Source organism: Lissotriton helveticus, chromosome 3_2 (assembly GCF_964261635.1).
Source record: "Lissotriton helveticus chromosome 3_2, aLisHel1.1, whole genome shotgun sequence".
Classification (NCBI taxonomy): Eukaryota; Metazoa; Chordata; class Amphibia; order Caudata; family Salamandridae; genus Lissotriton; species Lissotriton helveticus.
Genome location: NC_136062.1, coordinates 176,935,421 through 176,955,258, shown reverse-complemented (window position 1 = coordinate 176,955,258; position 19,838 = coordinate 176,935,421). Strand labels below are relative to the sequence as shown.

The 19,838-nt window shown below is 39.8% G+C and overlaps 1 protein-coding gene across 2 annotated transcripts in view; it reads right to left on the bottom strand.

Moving 5' to 3' along the window:
* The window catches only part of AP3B2 (adaptor related protein complex 3 subunit beta 2), a 352,683-nt gene that overhangs the window by 114,374 nt on the left and 218,471 nt on the right, over nt 1-19,838 (bottom strand). Inside the window, exons 17-19 of one of the 2 annotated variants that reach the window (XM_078684977.1) lie at nt 8,996-9,114; nt 4,554-4,665; nt 2,939-3,125 (exon numbers count right to left, since the gene is read on the bottom strand). In XM_078684977.1, the coding sequence (XP_078541103.1) occupies nt 2,939-3,125; nt 4,554-4,665; nt 8,996-9,114 (418 nt within the window). Of the gene's footprint in view, nt 1-1,874; nt 2,219-2,938; nt 3,126-4,553; nt 4,666-8,995; nt 9,115-19,838 lie in introns of those variants that run through there. The other variant, XM_078684978.1, reaches the window with a different exon arrangement.

Genomic DNA, 19,838 nt, shown 5'->3' with positions numbered 1-19,838 from the left:
TATTTATAAATAGAACTGATCATTTGTCGGTTCACCCATAGCCAACACCTTGACATACAATTTTTTGTCTTTAGGTGATTAATACGCTATTGTGGAGCATTGATGTGAGTATGGCTAGTTGAACCCCTACATCCACTGATTGGAGGTGTTTTCACTGTGACGACCTTTAAACTTAGGGCAGGGTTATATTGAAAATCATTCTGTTTTCACAGAACGACATTGGTGACTTGTGTCCAGTGATTCAAAAGTTATGTGGAGTATCTGAACCTCCGGCTGGAAGTATATGGTAATATGAGTCTATGCAGTTTATTTAGTTTTATGGTGATTGGTCAGTCCACTGTATACACACTATTTGATGGGTTTATTTGGGAACACTTTGGGTGTTGAACACTTGGTTGTTTTTAAAGTGAGTAGACGATACCTCTCAATGCAGGGAACTTAAGGTTTTTCCTTCTTCTTGATTGTATTTATTTGTAGATATTGATGTGCAACTTGTCCGTCCTGATGATGGTCCCAAGGATTGTATAGATGAACGGGGGACCGAAACGTCGACAGTTTAACACTGTTTCGCAAATATAAAGATCATTTTCTTGACCTCAAACTAATGTATTGATGTTCACAATTGAATGAGATATATGGTCTTTTGCTTGGTCCATATGAAGGAGCGAAAAGTGTTGTTATACTACCGAGAATGAAATGTGAATATTGGAGTAGTATATATGTTGCCATATTTCAGTTTTTAAAGAATTTTGAATAAATAACATGACAAACTGTATTTCCTGCATTTTGTTTATTGAAGATCACTGTTTGGTGACTGAATTACACTAACCTAAGTATTATAAAACAAATCCTGTGAAGGCATATTTTGCTTCTGTAAGTGATCGGGTGAAAGGCACAGGTTGCACAACAGTTGTTTATTAGTGTGTGGCTATATGGAGTGGCACTAAAGGCAAAATCGAAAAGGCGTTCGTTCTATCAGGAACACTTCTTTAGCACTAACTGTGCACGTGAGATGGTAAAGCAGTGGGTTCTGAGTAAACTTTTTTCCAATCCAATTTAGCAACTTAAAAAAAATGAAGATATTCATTCCACCAGTGGCTGGTATGCAGTATGCTAGCCACTCTAGCATAAGAGCGGTGATAAGAGCTGTGGGATGCAGATTTCTCCTCTTCAGAACTATCATCATTAGTATCTACTCTGAGGTTTCCGGTGAGTTGGCGTCCATGTTAGAGGTAGAGACGAAAAAGCTACTGCATCCCAAGCAGGAGTGTGGGGACTAGTTGGCTAACAAACAGAAAGGTTGAGCCAGTAAACAGATTTATTCGTAGGTTTTATTAAATACATCTTCAGCTGGTGAATTGGATTATGCAGACCTTGGCCTGATTAGATACATTTCTGTAGCATGTCTGGTAGCTGTGAAAGTTGTATCTTCTATTTTCTTACAGGCAAACTGTCCATAGTATCTGCAGCAAAAGTGTATTGGTAAACACTCTTTATACGCAGCCTAAGGGATCCCATCTGAGAATAGGATACCTGAGAAGAAACAGAAGAATCTTCTCTGGAAGTGTGGGACAGAAGAAGGTGGAGTAGCTGGAGGCTAAGGCTGTGAATTTTGAACGATTCTGAAAATCACAAAACAAGGATACTGCCATCGACTGACAAAAAAAATGCTACAATGAGCCCAGCGAGCAAAGAACACTGATACTGGTGGAAACACTTTCAAACTATATAATTACCAATAACCAGTGTCTGCTGATAGTTCTGAAAGGATGACCTAAGTTTCCCTGGTAGTTATTTGTGAATTCCCACACAGAAAGTTTTTCTGTGGGCCTGTTTTATGTAGTGTGCCTTGCTGTCATGGCAACCAGTCTTACCTTTCTGCATTCTGAGGAGGAGCTTTACGTGGGACTTCCTTCACTTTCACCCTTTTGGTCTTTTCCTTATCGGATTCAGACTGATCTCCACTCTCCTCTTCTTCTTCTTCCTCCTCTTCATTGCTTTCCGTGTCAGAGCCACTCTCGCTGCTGCTCTCACTTGCAGATGCACTGATGGACTCTGGTTTCACCTTTTACTGTATAGAAATCTAGGACCGATCTGCGGCCAATGAACCAGTTTTTTAATCCCCATATTCATCGGAGCTGCTGAATAACGCCGGATCTGCCATAGTCTATGTAATCGCGCATTGTCTGATCATAGAACGAGGATCTTCATGATACTAGTGGATAGGAACTAACCGTGATCGTTCTCGAACCTTGTAAGAGAAGTCTCTTTGGCTGGAGTCTCTTCTTTTGTCCTCATTTTAGAAATTACTGACAACGTTTGTTATTCCCTTTTCTACGGGTGTTTTTGTCCCACCTCCTATTGTACATCTCCGCCCTGATGAAGGTGTAGCCCCGGCTAGGCGAACACACCGAAACGCGCATTGGCGTTACTTGTGTGGTGGCAGCTGGATTATTTCTTCCCCTACCTCCACATTGTCATCTGACCATCTTGAGGCTGTTATGCACAGTTTTTAATTTCATATCGTTTTGTGAATCTGGGTGAATGATGTATGAGTCATTATGATGAATTCTGGGAATGCATGGCTATATGAGTGTGTTGTGTGAATTAGGTGTGTGGGACTAGATTGTTTGAATTTTGCCTTAATTAATTATTATGTGCTTTGATAATTATCATGTGTATTTATTAATTGTTGAAATGACTACGCATACATTAATAAAATTGCTATACATTTTGTAAAAATGTATGTGATTATTCACCTCTGTTCTTGATTTGCTCCAGAGATGGTGATTGTATCGTAGGACCCTTTTTTAGGGCCTAGTTTTGAAACTTCGGGGCAGGCAGTTACCTGTGTTTTTGGTGTTCTCTTTTCCCCTGTCTACCTGCCTCAATCCTTATCTGGGGACCCCCTTCTTATTAGTATGGCAACCAGTCTTACCTTTCTGCATTCTGAGGAGAAGCTTTACGTGGGACTTCCTTCACTTTCACCCTTTTGGTCTTTTCCTTATCGGACTCAGACTGATCTCCACTCTCCTCTTCTTCTTCTTCCTCCTCTTCATTGCTTTCCGAGCCAGAGCCACTCTCGCTGCCGCTCTCACTTGCAGATGCACTGACGGACTCTGGTTCTAAGCAGAAGGGACACACAATTGGACGACTTTGGTTAAAAGTGATTTATAAATGTGTGGGTTGATAATGAACTTGATCTGCCACAGTCTGGCCTGAGGACCGCAGTTTTTTTTAGCAGTGTTTGATTGTTCTTGAACTTTGAGAGCAACCATATAACTTTGCTAGTAAAGAGTTAAGCAACTGAAGGACTCTCTCTTCATAAAGACTAGGCTCTGTGCCCTGCATACAGGAGCTTAACGGATCACTGCCTAAGGGACACACCGAGGGGCAATACAATGAGGCATGTTTCTTTCTTACAATTAAATAGACAGTAATAAGGATACATACTAAACTGAAAAATAAAGAATTCAAATAGAACATACAGCCTAAACACGGAGAATCATTGTTTCTGCTGATCAAAACCACGCAAGACAAAACGGAACGTGAAATGGCTAGTATAATGATCTGCGCTCACTGATCACTCTATACCATACATTATAAGCCCTAGCAGGTCGCCTTAGAGCCACTAGGGAGTGCAATAGTGAGATGCAGCTAAACAAGCTTGTGCACATAGGGTTACTGCACATAGAATGCAAACTAGGACTTTCTTGCTCTGGATTGGTCAGCCCTGATTCATAACCCATGTTCACTAAGTCATCTTTAGTCGTGTTACAATCCATCACTGCTGGGGGTGTATCAGTTGCACATGATCACCTACAGACAATTCGCCAAACATGGTCATACTGCAGCTCAAAGTTTGTTTAAACCGTGACAAACACACTGCATGTCATATGGCAATGCAGGACTATTAAATACGATCATGGCTTATCTGTTATCCAGCATGCATCCTCATTCATGCTGCATTACAGCACATTGCTAACTGAATAGTATTGAGGACCGGTATACATTATGAATCCTGTTACCTCTGATTTACAATTACTAATGACACAAAGTCAGGTAAAATAAAAGGAGGTCCACTAATCCTGCATGATACAACTAACACAGGTGGGTGTCTTAGGCTGTTTAAGTTCTTTGCAAGGTGACCCATAATTGAATGTGGGTAGAGTAACCATTCTGAGAGTAAACTTAAAAAGCCAAAACAATATATATCCTAATTTAATGAATTATATTTGGACAGCCATTGCTGGCACACAGTACTGCAATACAAGATGAGGGTTCTGTCATCAATGAGTCAGTGGTAGTTCACAACTCAAAGGATGACATAAAGGGTTGCTATCAAGCATTGTAGATTATTAGAGTGGTTGTGTGCTTTATTGTACACTGCCATAACAGTACTCCTGAGCAAACAGAAGGAACACTAAGAGAAACACATAAGCCGCACAGCATGAAAACCCTAAAGACCCCGCTTCTCACAAGTATGAGAAGCAAAAGAAGTGACCAAATCAGGTATTTAAAAATGTCATTAAAGATTTTTCAAAATCACTTACCACTGTCTGCAGATTCTGTGGGCCCAGATTCCCCTTCTGAGTCTGAGTAGAATGGCTTCTCCACTTTCTCCTTCCTCTTCTCCCTGCTGGTACACTTGGTCCACTCAGGAACCTGGACAGAAAGTAGTAAAGAAGGCATAGAAAAAATCTCCTAAGAACATTGGACAATCCACACACTTGTACTGATAGCCCACTATCAGACCACGTCAGGAGAAGACAAAAAGATAAAGACCCTATGTACCTTGAGTAACCACATTTTGTAGGCCCATAACTCTGCAAAGGTGTCTTAGTTGGTAGGTGCTATATAAAGATGGCATCCATATTTGCTTAAGCACACCACATGCAAATTATAGTTTGTAATATCACAAAATGAAAACATGGAACATTTGTCATTCTGTAAATCAGAATAAGAAATAAAATGAAATGTGAAAATAAATCAATCAATACCACTAAAACTGTTCCATGTGATTCTTCGCTTTACTTAACAGGCGTAAAACAAATTAAGATGGTGTACCTGGACCCTTATATGGTGCAGAACTTAACCAATATCAGCCACACTTGCACATTTGACAGGTAGCGTAGAGAATTAAGGACATCTTTGGGCACAGCATTGCAACTCACAGAATGTTTAACTTACCCATGTCCTAGCTAAATCTTGTTTGAGGCCTGTAGTTTCTACATGACACACATAGGGATCACACAAGAGCAGAGACATGCATCAATATCAGTCCAAACGGAGATGCTTGGCAGGCAACAATGTAGTACTATCCTATTTTCTGGTTACTACTTAGCACGTAAACATTCAAGTTAAGTACATGTTAGGAGTACAGGAAGGACCCTGCTGGGTAACTTTGACATGAATGGCACAGTGTTACCGACCTAGCTGCTACAGATCAATGTGATACTGTAGTATTTGAGCATCAAGAACTGAATGCTCAACAAGTGAGTTCTGGTATACATAGTCCTATCTCATCTATTGACATCCACTAACATAATGTGTTGTGTTAGTCTTTTGGGATGAAACAAGTTGCACCGAATGTATTCTGCTGTGTATTCTACCTCTTGTAAAGGATTTAATTCATTTATTAATAGATAGCAGGAGGCAAAATCATAATACCGGCGCAGGAACCAGTAGTACAGAAATTGAATAGAGATACATTTTTGCAAATGTATTAATGTAAATGTCATCAAAATTCACTTCAGTGAAATCAGGATCTTCTTTGGATCATAAGTAAGGACACACTTGCAGACTGTTCTCTCCTTTCTTTCGCAAGCTTTTGACGTTTCCATTTTTCATTATTCAGGGCAATATTCTGGGGTGTAAAAATCCAATTTAAAGTTGGGGTAGGCTGAATAAAGAGGAGGTTTCTCTTATGTTTGGGAAACTAGAAAACAAGAATAGTGAAGATGGAGTTCCATCACTCATCTTAAGTAGGCAACCTCATGTGCTCCTATTGCATATGTTCTAAGTAATAGCTTTTTATCGACCACTGGAGAACTATGTCAGTTTCTCTTAATTTTTAATATTTTAAATGATAAGCAGAACTATAATACTTTTTTTAAAGTATTCCGTGCACCTTTAAATATTTAAAATATATATTTTTCTCAGAAGCGGCGTTCGTAATCCACTATCCACACAAGGCACAGTAGAATGCGGATGGTTATATGGTTACGCTTTATGCTACTGACTTTACTTTATAGCTTTCTTGTGATATAATGTAGTACCTGCAATCTGTTATGCATTTATTACGTATAATAATATCGCCAGGAGCTATGGCAAACCTTTTGCTCAAATGTGAAGATGAACGTATTCATGCCTCATTACTGAAGCCATTATTATTAAATGTTTTCTTCCACGCAGAAGTTCTCTCGACTGTTCACTGTCAATATTGATTAGGGATCATATTTTGAAACATCGTAAAGAGAAAAGTAACTATCACATTTTAAAGTTAAAATCAATGTAAAGGTGGCATCCATACTTGTGCCCTCTGGGTAGATGTGCAGTGAGACATTCAAAGACATGTCTCTGATGACAGTGGTAATGGACACCATCACAAAGGTTACCGAGAACGCAGTCCCGCTTGCTCCCAAGTGCTGCCTATTAAACATATGGGAACCAACAGTACTTAACCATGCGGATAGGCAGTGGGCCACAACGGAGGTGATGGTAGCTAAGTGGAATATTGCTCAGAAATGGGGGGCATCGCAAGCCCCAACCCTAACGGACTGGTGTAAGGACATGGACATGATCATGGTGGCCAAATAAGCTACATATATTCACAGAGGATGCCCCAAGAAATGGGGAAGGGTGTGGGATAAATTGAACGCATACAGAGGCCATATATGGACTCCTCCTGTCATAGATCAAGGCTCAGACGACGAGGTATAAGAGGCAAAGATGTATGATCTGTACGTTGCTATGTATAGTGATATTGCTGAGATGCTGTCAAAATGATTTCTCCATTAGAAGAAATGTACCTGCAGATCTTCTGTTACATACAATAAAATGTCTCTGATTGACTTCTACAATGTAAAACTTTGGGACTTGAAGAACTAATGTAGACCTATCCGCTGGGTGGCATAAATAATCTATAACAGACGCTTGCTGCCAAATCTATCTGTTGTGCCAATTCACCCAAGTAGCACATCTTTTGTAAGTGGTATACATATTCCAGAGCGACACATAGTATCCATTTTTTATGTTGAGTGATAAAATGTACACACAAGCTAATTACAAGCTTGGAAGGGTATCATCTTTCTGCACTTTCCAACTCAGTCCCCATTCCTTGTGAATAAGGCTGTGGTCAAGATGCCCAATTCCATGACTATGGCCTGAAGTAGATGGAAAAAGTACAAGCACACTGAGAAAGCTGAAATGAGGAAAACCCACAAGGTCACACAAGGCCCGGATGTCCTTGATCTCTACCCTATGTCTTTATTGCTCTTTAGTGGTCATGGAAATCGCAACAAGAGGGGCAGATTTCTGAGAATCTAGACAGAAAATTAAATTGACCAGAAAGAGTAGATAGGTGACAGGACAAAGGTCTGCACAGCAAATCACGCAAGACACACCTCTTTCCAATCTCCCAACAGCCCGATGCGACCCGCCTGGGGTACGACTGTTTCCTCCTCCTGCAGACATTGGTGGGAGAATACATTTATGACCGTATATTGTGTGCAACCCCTCACATTCATTCCTGCTTCTTAACAGTCAAACTCTCCTACCTAACATCCACACTCCTGTTTCTGTATGCATACAAGGCCTCATCAGTATGTCTTCCTTTGATAGTATTTATGCCTTCAAACGTGGCTATGAGCTTTCACAACATCTGTGACCCTGGGGTGAGCAGTCTTAGTCCTTCTCAAAGCTAAACATTTGTTTCTGAGCTCAAAGAGTGGTGCAATGGAGTCTCATTGCCAAGTTACTTAGGAGCAGTTGTATCTTTCTTCAAATACATTCTTTTTACTGGGTGTTGTGTGCTGTCATTTCAAAATCTGTTTTATAAATAGGGCACCCAGTTTTATGTTTCTATTGATATTTACAGATAAATAGAGAGGGAAAATAGTATTTCCTGTCTGTTTTTATTTTTTAAAGTGGAAAAATACAGAAGATCATGCTTCTTCTGAGTGACCTTTGCTGCTGCCCTTCAGGAGTTCTAGGCCAACAGCTGAGCAGATAAACAGCATGGGGAGTTAAAAAGGAGGAGGAGTTTCCTTAAATACAGGCATATTTTAACATATATTTGTATATAATGTTAATCCTTGCCTGCGCATGTAGTGTTTTGCTATATTGGCTGCTAAATTTGCTAAAACGCAACAGAATGATTGCATGTTTATCAGTTAAATAAATGTGGAAATATACCATTATATCACTCCATTTGTTCTTATAACACAAAATAAATATGGATAAATATAGACGTAAATGTTGAAAAAATAAATGCCATAAAACCAGGCGCCCTATTTCTAATGACAATGACACTAACATAGAAATGTATGGCTATGGGTTGTTATGGAGTAAATGGTGCTGTTCCCCACAGTGCACATTGTAAGTTACCACCAAAGATTATCATGCACGTCCAGGAAGATTTGAGTGTCCCAATAACCCATATCGCACTGCTGTCTACACTATTCCAATTATTTCTGAATTCTCTCACCCAAACATAACTACTATTTTTTATCTACATAATCACATTTATAAATGTAGCATTTTATATAGTGCTTCTCAACCTAGGGATTGGTGATGGTGTGCTTTAAATAATAATAATAAAAAGATAACTTATTTTTTCACAATTTAAGTGTTAAACAACAGTGACAAAAAGGGAATAGTCAAGGAGAAGAAGTATTGAATTTGGGGGAGGAACATGGGAGGATGTTTGAATAGATGAGAATCAAATTTGACTAAAATATTATTATGACAGTTGCAGTGCGTGCTCAGTCCTCACCTCCACATTGCGTACTGATGGGTCTGGGGCAGCCTCTGGCCAATCTGGAAGCTCCTGGTAGCCGACTGCTTTGGAGTTCAGCAAGTGAGAGAGTGAGCCAAGCTGGAAGTGGTCCCGATCTTTCATTCGGAGAAAGGGCACATGAGTGATACAGAAAAAAAATCTAGAGATGAGGTTTCAATATAACTCAATATACTTTTTTTTAAACTTATTTTTATTATAGTACTGCATTATTTGTCACAATAATTTGTACATTTTACAATTTTCATTGTCTGCCTATAGGGACATTAGTGAGGTTTACATCTCGGCATGAGTTGTGTACTAAGGTTTACTCACCCAGCTCAATATAATTTTTAATCATTCCATTTAAAACATCTTAATCCAGTTTTTATGGGCATGTTCTATCAAAAACATACAAACGAGTTTGAAGTGGCAAAATGTAGGTGATGTTCCAACAGTGATTGTGAAAACATCTTATTTCAAGAGCTTGCTTGCCCTCCACTCGCTCAAGTCTATGAAGGATTAGTTACTTACCTGTAATCCTAGTTCTCTTCCAGTGGTATTGTAATAATCCAGGAAACAGCTTGAATTTAAAAGGTTTATTCAACAGCACAGCATAAGTTCCTAGTACAGCTGCATCAAGGTTAAACTGACAGAAAGTGCAGAATGCTACATGAGGAAAACTCTGTTCAGAACATGGAATGCAAGCAGAAACATAACATGTCGCATGCAGTTAAAGGAACAGTCTTACAAGACTAAATAATAAATAAAAGCTATATCAGAATGTAACACATCCCCCTCATTAAGAAAATAACATATATATGTATTATACAAAATCTTGTAAAGAAGTGGGTCTTCTTCTGACTCGTGTATCATCTTTGACCCTTGAAGCCACTGAGTCAGAGAAAGAATTATCGTTTGTTTCAACACTGTCTAAATCACCATTAGACTGAAACTGTACATCATTTTGCGTTGGACATTTGGCAACTTTACTCACATTCCAAACTTTGCCATCTTGGGTAATGACAGAATTAGTGAAAACCTTTTTAACCTGCCTAGGTCTGCCATACTTACTCATGCCTTTGCTGACCATGAAAGGTTTCAAGATTCTGACCCAATTACCAACCGCCAGATTATGCTCTTTGGTTTTCCACCTTTTATTGTACCACAAAGCTGACTTGCTTTGCTTGCAACTAACCTTGTTGGCAATTCTTTCAATGTCAACTTCATCTTTTGTTAAATTTTTGCATTTCTCCTTAAACCACCAGGGACATATATTCGAAGCAGGATCTCTTCCTTTAAGTAGTTTGAAAGGACTAACCTCCGTGGTGGTATGAGGAGTTATGCTATAAGTCCAAAGCTTCTCTCTAAGCACATTCAACCAATTACTTTTCTCCTTAACAGCTTCAGCAACAAAACCCTTTACTACTCGGTTAAAGCGCTCAACCTGTCCGTTCTCATGTGGTTCATAAAGAGATGTCCGAATGTGCTTGATATTGCAACCCTTTAAAAATGATTGCATCTCAGCCAAAACTAACTGTACACCATTGTCAGACACTAACACTGAGGTAGACCCCTCTCTCGCAAAAACTTCTTTGAAAAAGGAAATAACCACCTCAGAAGTAACTTTAGCCACAAATGATAATCTATCATGACTAATGCGAAACGTGATGCTTCTGGCAAAATATGGAAAGGGCCCGAAATATCAAACGCTATTTTATTCCAAGGAAATTCCGGCCATTGCATTTTTGTCATTGACACAGCACTCACTACACTCCCTAACTGTGCGGTCAACAAATCTGTCCATCCCTGGCCACCAAAAATTGAATCTTATTAAACGCTTCATGGCCGAAATCCCAGGATGGGTTTTATGAGCTAACTGAAGTATCAGTTCTTGTATACCAACTGGTGGAATACATTTACCAGATTTGAAAATCAAATCTCTTTCGCACCATAACTCATCCGCCACATTATAAAACGGAAGTAAATCATCTTTGACATTGGATTTGTTGGGCCAACCCTCAAGGAGATATTTTTTTAACCAAACCAATTTTTCATCATCATCTTGACATTTTGACCAACATTGCTCAGTGATGTCCCGATACTGAGGAGAAACAAAATCAGACAAACTTAACACAAAATCAACCTGCCTGAGACAATCAACTTGGTCAACTGTACTTCCATAAGGCAAATGTGACAGACAGTCAGCAGTAACATTTTTCTTTCCAGGAATATATTCCACTGTGAAGTTGTATTCCTGTAATTTTGATGCTAGGCGTGCAATTCTTGCCGTGGAGTTCCAACCTCCACCAACCGATAAAATATGTACAAGCGGCTTATGATCTGTTCTTAAAACAAACTTACTGCCCCATATGTAAATTCTATAATGTTCAATAGCCCAGACACAAGAGAGCAACTCTCTTTCAATGACAGCATACCTGCGCTCCGTTTCACTCAACGTCCTAGAAGAAAAGGCCCCATTCCATTCTATGGCACCATCTGTCTGCGACAACACACACCCAAGACCATACAGGCTTGCATCAGTGGTAATAATACATTTTTTACCCATTCTAAAAGGTTTCTAAGTTGGCGAATTTACAATATCATTCTTAATGTCAGTGAATGCTGTTTTTTGTTCAGCTTTCCAAACAAACTCATTACTTTGTCTTAGTAACCTCCTTAGTGGCTCCATTTTAGTAGCGAAATTTACAACAAATTTACTGTAATACTCGCACATGCCTGAGAAAGACAGTAGTTGTTCCTTGTTGCTCGGAGAAGGAGCTTTGAGAATAGCCTCCACATTAGATTTTTTAGGAATCAAACCTTCCCCCGACAATGTATGGCCCAAGTACTCTACAGATTTATTAAACAATTTGCATTTGTGTGCCTGGAGGGTAAGACCAGACTTTTCCAGTCTATTACACACTTCACTTAAGTGTGAGGCATGCTCAAACTCATCTTTGGAAAAGATCAAGATGTCGTCCTGAAAACATTTAACAAATGAATCAAGGTCTCTAAAAATTTGGAACATAACCCGTTGAAAAACAGAGGCAGCGGATGCTAACCCAAAAGGCATTCTTTTATACTGAAAAAGACCCATGGGAGTGATGAAAGAGGTGTCTTTTTTAGATTCCTCAGTGAGCTCAATTTGATGGTACGCAGATCTGAGATCTAATGTGGAGAAAATCTGCGCACCATCAAATAGAGAAACAAGCTTGTTTATATTTGGAAGGGGATGACAATCTATAATTATATTGGAATTTAGTGCCCTCAAATCAATGCAAACTCTTAATTTTTGATCATGCTTCCGTACCAAAACTATGGGCGAAACCCATTCTGATGACTCAATGGGTTCTATAATGTTATCTTTAAGTAATTCGTTCAACATTTCCTTTAACTCATCCCTAACATTGAGAGGAACCCCTCTTAATCTTTGTTTAACTGGAAGTCCTCCTTCCTTCAGCACTATTTTATGTGCACATTTTTTTAATTTCCCTAACTGATCAGAGAAAACTTTATCAAATTTGTTGCTCCAAAAGGAAATATCATTTTTCCCTACCTCACTGGGACACATAGAATTTAACATATCTTGCTCACTACACAGTGAAATGGGGTCTTTAGCACGTGGATTTAACATGATACCCAGTTCCCATTGGTCATGCCAACCCAGTACATTAATACCTTTAACTGCAATATACAGTTTGATATGGGCTAATCTGCCCCTGAAGCTTAACGGAACCTTGAAATATCCTTCAACATCAATTTTGTTCCCGTTGAAACCTTCTGCTAATATATCAGATTGTTGAAAACTAGCAATATCACATACTTTTTGTAATTTTTCATTAAAATATTCTCTAGTAATTATGGTCCAACGAGACCCAGAATCTACCATAAATTCGATGGCAATAGTAAAAACATGAAAGATACATTTTGGTGATTTCTTACTGGTTAGCATAACACAACCATTTTCAACAATAGAGACAACATAACCTCTGTCAAGATTTTGTTCTAGACAATCGCTGCTACTGCTACCAATGGATGAGACTTTTGCGGGTGTAATATTTTGAGAGGATGGACGTGTTTGTCCTGTTCGCAATTGACTGTTAAAACGTCTCTCTCTACAGACATTACTAAAGTGTCCTACTCTACCACAAACGTTACATGTTTTGTCAATAGCAGGGCAACCTTGAAAAGATGCGATATGTGATTTGCTACCGCACCTATAACACGAAACAAAATTATTACTAAATTCTGTCCTCTTATTATTGATACCATATTGATTCTTATCTCTCACTTGTGCAGGAATAAACCTTTTGTTGTCAGTTTTGGGCTTTACAACACATACTTCTTCTTCAGAAGTGGTTTTATTATGGTTAGAACTTTGTTTGACAACAATGTCCATCCATTTTCCCGACAACTCGGTGGATTTAGCGATGGCAATTGTTTCTTCCAAGTTAGGGTCACCCATGCACCATAATTTATCCTGAGTTTTTTTGTTCTTAACATGAACAATGATCTGGTCACGAATCATTTCATCAGACATAGATCTGAAATTACAATGCAAAGTTAGAGCCCTTAAAGAAGTGAGGAAGTCATCAAAAGATTCTTCCTGCTTTTGTGCCCTAGTATAAAATTTGAAACGATTTAAAGCAATATTAGCTGTGGCTTTAAATCTTTTTTCCAATCTGTTGAGAGCTTCAGTATAAACATTCATAGTGTCCCCACTACCCGTAGGAACAGACAACTGTGGTAAAGTTCTGACAATTTCTTGTCCTTCAGAACCTAAACAATGCAACAGAATACTCTTCTTTCTTTCTTTCCGCACCCATTCGTTCCCCATCAATAGCTCTCATATAATTGAAAAATTCCTCCTTCCACCTAGACCAAGGCATAGGAGGATCACCCTTAATCTGTAGGAATTTAGCAGGAGGATCAAACTGCATTGTAATAATAGCTAATTTATTTATTTAGTGTGTTTTGGTATCGCGCACAGCTACCCCAACGGGGTGTCCCGGCGCTCCTGTGTGACTACATACAACCTGGGGAGTTTATGTGAGACAGAGGTCGATCAGCAGAACAGATAATTTTTGAGGGCTCTCCAAAAAGGTTGTTCCTCCTTAATCAACCGGATAGCAATAGGAAGTTTGTTCCAGAGGGCCGCAGTCAATACTGAGAAGTTTTCCCCCCTGAGCGGGATTTCCTGAATCTGGGGACTGTAAGGAACTTTTTAGATGAGGAGCGTAACGTCCTGATGTTATTGTAAGGGATCAGGCAAGTGGACAAATAGGCAGAGCCTTTACCTTGCAAGGCTCGATGAGCTAAAACCAGGGCTTTAAATTCAGCCCTTTTATGCAATGGTAACCAGTGGAGTTCTCGACGGTGGGGAGTGATATGCTCACGAAGGGGAATACCTGCAACTAGTCGCACCGCCGCATTCTGGACCGTCTGTAGGCGATGACAAAGCCCTACAGACAGACCAGTATAAAGGGCATTGGCGTAATCAAGGTGCGAAGTAATTAACGCCTGTACTATGATCGTCCTGGTGTTACAGGGGGGATAGTGTATGAACTTTTTTATCATTCTAATCTTTGCTAGACAAGCAGTGGAGACTGAATGAACTTGCTGATGGAAAGTGAAGTTGGAGTCCCATTTAACTCCAAGATTCTTCACTGAGTCTTTTGGGAGAGGGGGGGGCACTTAAGTCAAGGGGCCACCAGATATTAGGGTCAAGAGGAGAAGGCTGGTGGAAAAAGAGAACCTCCGTTTTCCCTGCATTCAGCCTCAGGAAGTTATTGTCCATCCATTGGGCAATTGTGCGGAGGCAGTTTTTTAAGGGATCAAATGTAGAGGGAGAGATGTTATTAAATGAAAACAAAAGCTGAATATCATCGGCGTAGGAGGTGACCTTTATACCAGTTTGCGCGATGATATCAAAAAGTGGGGAAAAATAGACATTAAATAAAAGGGGGATCAGTGAGGAGCCCTAAGGAACTCCCCACCGAAGTGGACGACTGTCAGAAGTGAATGGGGGGGGGGGTGAAAACTGCCTGAGACCGGTTGGACAAAAAAGATGAAATCCATCCCAAGGCCGTGCCCCGGATGCCCTTCGAGTGGAGGCGTTCAAGGAGGAGGGGGTGGGAAACGGTGTCGAATGCTGCCGACAAGTCCAGCAGCACCAACACCGCTCTGGATCCCTCGTCTAGCCTCCATCTTACAGCGTCTGACATCTCGATTAGGGCCGACTCAGTACTGTATCCTGGCCTAAAACCATGCCGTGAGTCGTGAAAAGCACCTAAGGTTTCAAGAAAGCCTGCTAGTTGTTGTTGAGCCAGTCTTTCAAGTACTTTGGCAGGGGCAGGTAGAAGAGAAATTGGCCTGTAGTTAGCAGGCTCACTCGGGTCAGCACTAGCCTTTTTAATAATAGGGACCAGACGTGCTAGTTTCCATGTGTCTGGAAAAAGTCCCAGCTTCAATGAGTCATTCCAGATTCTATTTAGTGAGGGATTAATAATAGGGGCTAGTGACTTATATTGTTTAGCGGGCCATGGATCCAATGGAGAGCCTGATCGCGGACGGGCGCTGACGGGCAGGACTCTGGCACGACTCCGGCGCAGCTCCGGTGCGTCCGCTGATCGCGTCCGCTGGTCGCGTCCGCTGCGCGGAGGCATGTCCTTCTGTTTTTATAGGGGCCAATCGGGTGCCTTCGAAGGCTACCCCACTCCAAGATGGCCGACAAAGTTAATCCAAACACCCTAGACAGCGTTAAGATCGGCTGGGGTGAATCTCAGTCAAGGTGACGGGGGGAGCAATTTTCTAACCCGCATATAGCATTTATAGCATAGCATTTAAATAATAAAATGGTGAGGAAAGAAGGTTAAAAAAAATGTAAAGAAATTGCACTGTTACAGAAATTCACATAGAAGAATAAAATACAAAAAAAATATATAATTCAGACTGTAAACATAAAACAGTACTTGTAAATGTAAGAGTTGTAAAGAAATGCTTCGATGTCTTAATCAGTTGTGGCTGCCATGAAGTACTTCAAGTCTTGAAGAAAAGGGGTAAAATAAACACAATGTTGAAATCTTGCAATAGAAGGTGTTAAAAACGCAACAGAAATTTCCCTATTGGCTTCCAAACTTATCACAAAATCGCTTGGAAACATAAAACGGTAAACGCGGTGAAAAGAAAAGCTTCTTGTTGAAGAAAATCCCTTCCGATGCCTGTGGTTGCTTAGCAACGTTGCCGGTGACTTCACTGCTCTTGCGAAGAAATGAAGGCAGAGATAGGCTGAACGCGCTTACGTCAGCGTCGTCAGCACAAATGAAGAGCCTCGTAACTGTAACATGCATTTGCAAGAATGCCGAGGAATAAGAAAATGAGCGATTCCTCACAAGTAAACGAGGGCTTGACAGCTTCAACAAAGTGCAGGGAACATTATGATTTCTAGAATCACATGAAGGCTTTGAAATAACATGAAGCGCAGGGAGAGTCAAACCGGCACAAAATGACGTCAGCCCCAGAGCGTTCCAGATGCCAAGCTCGAGAAGAGACGGCGTTGAAACAGCAACAGCAAATTGAATGATGCTTGTCTTAAAAACACTGGAAATTGAATTAAATAGTCCCAAATTACGCAGAAAGAAATCCAAAGTAGGCAATCTTCAAGTAGGATAAAGTAGAAAGTTTCTTCTTATATTTGCTAGAAGATAACATAAGGAAAAATAATCCAAAATCGTAGAAAATGTAGAAAGGGTTCAAAACTCCGCTCCTGTGCTGTAATTGGCTGGAGTAAGGTTGTCCTCGTGGCCAAATTTTGTAATAATCCAGGAAACAGCTTGAATTTAAAAGGTTTATTCAACAGCACAGCATAAGTTCCTAGTACAGCTGCATCAAGGTTAAACTGACAAAAAGTGCAGAATGCTACATGAGGAAAACTCTGTTCAGAACATGGAATGCAAGCAGAAACATAACATGTCGCATGCAGTTAAAGGAACAGTCTTACAAGACTAAATAATAAATAAAAGCTATATCAGAATGTAACAGGTATCCTCATCAAAGTCTTAAGCACTAGAATATTCCCGCCCATGCGCGGGACCTCTGAAACACAATCAATTATGTGAATAAACACATATATATATATATATATATATATATATATATATATATATATATATATATATATATATATATATATTCCTCCACAGAGCAAAAAACAGTTCCAATTTTTGCTGTAATGAAAAGCACACTCGGAGCTCGTTGTAAAGCTAAAAATGCTTTATTTAGTGCATAGGTCCTCTCCCCCGTATCCCCTTCGACAGACGCGTTTCGCCTCGCGGCTTTCTCAATGTCGATTAGTATTTAGTGAATCAACCATTTTGAACCCTCCAAAACGTCATCATAGCCATGAAAACAAAAGATGGACTCTCAACCCAAACCAACAATAACACTTTGTATGGGGGCCATCTTGTAGGAGGTATAAAATGCAATAACAATTTCATTTTGTAAAGTGCAAGTGCTACAAAATTTAACGAAATATATAAACCAAAATGTAAGGATTTAAAAAATCATTTCATGAGACAAGTATACTTTTGTAAGCAGAACAAATACATTATCTGCATTATATTTTGCCTGTCTCAAATCTTAATCGCAGTAGGCAGAAGGGAGGTCATATATTATCTACCTGATAGATAAACTTCAGATCTAATTCCCATGTTACTCGACCTTCTGCGTTAGCATAATTGTGCCCTGTATGGGCTGTATCTTACATAGAAATGTCCAACAAAAATTGCTGTTATAGGGTATTCCTATCATTTACAGTTCCTATATGGAGAATAAGGAATGTACGACGTTCATGGAATAAGTATGTCTTCACATATTTTGCATACATTTACAGTTATCTTACAGTTCTTTTACATATGGTGTACCATTGAACTTACAATATAGCTGCTTTTTCTACACATCATATTGCCACTATTTATTCTAGGTGTGTCCAGAGTTCCTCATCATTGTTGAGTCCAGCCGGACTCATACTTTGGAGTTCTATAATGTAACGCGATTCCTTCGCTCTGAGTTTTTTCAGTCTGTCACCACCCCTTTCATGCTTCTCAACCCCGTCAATGCAATAATATTGCAACAAATCCCTGTTGCTTTGATGGTAGATTTCAAAATGTCTTGCGACGGGGTACGTTGGGTCCTTGTTGGTGATTGCCCTCATGTGTTCTAAAATTCGTTTTTTTGGGGGGTTCTTGGTGCTACCTATATATCTTTTATTGCACGGACAGACTAAACAATATATAGTATACTCAGAATTACAATTATAGAAATTCTTAATGGTCCTTATTGACCTCGGGCCCCCTGGTCCACCTTCAAAACTAGTCATTTTCTTACTAAATTTGCAGGCTTTGCATTTTCTGCAAGGGAAAAAGCCATTGATCCCCATTTTTTTCTGCATGGTGTTAAATTTAGTAAAGTGGCTGTGTATGAGATGGTCTCCTATTGAAGGACACCTTTTATAGGTGATGGGCGGGCGTTCTGGAATGTGGGTTTTTAAAACATTATCTGTTTGTAGGATGTGCCAGTTCTTCTTGAAAATTTGAACAATTTGTGCAGATTGATCATTATATGTAGTAATCATTCGTACCACATTTTTCTCGGTCATAGATTGTCTAGATTTTGTATTATTGGAAGAAAGTAATGCTTTCCTCTCAATCTGCTGCACCTTAGACTCTGCAGTTTTTAGGTGTCCTTTCTTATAACCTCTGTCTACAAAGCGTGTCAAAGCGTCATTTTTGGCACTTATATAGCTTTTCTCAGTTGAACAATTGCGCTTTAAGCGCAATAGTTCCCCATAGGGTATGCTTTTAATAAGGCTAGTTGGATGATGGCTGCCTGCATGTAGTACTGCATTACCCGCAGTAGGTTTTCTGAAGAGACGGGTTGATAAAACATTGTTTTCAATATAGACCTGTAGGTCTAGATAATCGACAGTTTGATCACTGATATTTCCGGTAAATATGAGATTGAGATTGTTATTATTTAGTGATGCGATGTACTCCTCAGCAGAGGAGCGGTCGCCTCTCCAAATAATAAACAAATCGTCGATATATCGCGACCAGTGCACAATCCTATCCAGCCATTGATCGTTGGAATCCCCCCAGGCTACGTGCTTCGCCCACCAACCCACGAAGAGGTTCGCGTAGCTGGGGGCGAAGCACGTACCCATCGCTGTACCTCGATTTTGTAGGTACAGTTGCCCATCAAATATAAAGATGTTATTGTGGAGACAATATGTTACCATCTGAAGCAGCATTTCATTGTGTTGAGTAAATTTAGGATGCTTCTGACCTAGGAACCATCTTATTGCTTGCAAACCATCCGAGTGACAAATTCAGGTGTATAAACTTGTGATGTCTAGAGTTATAAGCAATACATTATTTTCCCATCTAATCCCTTCTATATGTCTCAGAAAATCCTGAGTGTCCTGTATATATGATGCCAGGTTCTTTACAAAGGGAGATAGGAATGAGTCCACATATATTGCAGTATTCTCCAAAAGGCTGTTATTGGAGGCCACAATGGGTCTTCCTGGTGGATTCTTCAGATGTTTATGAATTTTTGGCAAGTGGTAGAATGTGGGCAAGGTGGGTTCTTCACAGAGCAGGAAGAGATATTCATCATTATTAAGCATGCCTTCCTCTTTCCATAGTCCCAACAGTTGATGGTATCTAGTTATACTTTCCACATAGATGACCCGATTGATTTTAGTATAACAGTCAATATTTTCCAATTGCCTCATTGCTTCTTTCTGGTAATGTTGTTTATTAAAGATCACCATATTTCCACC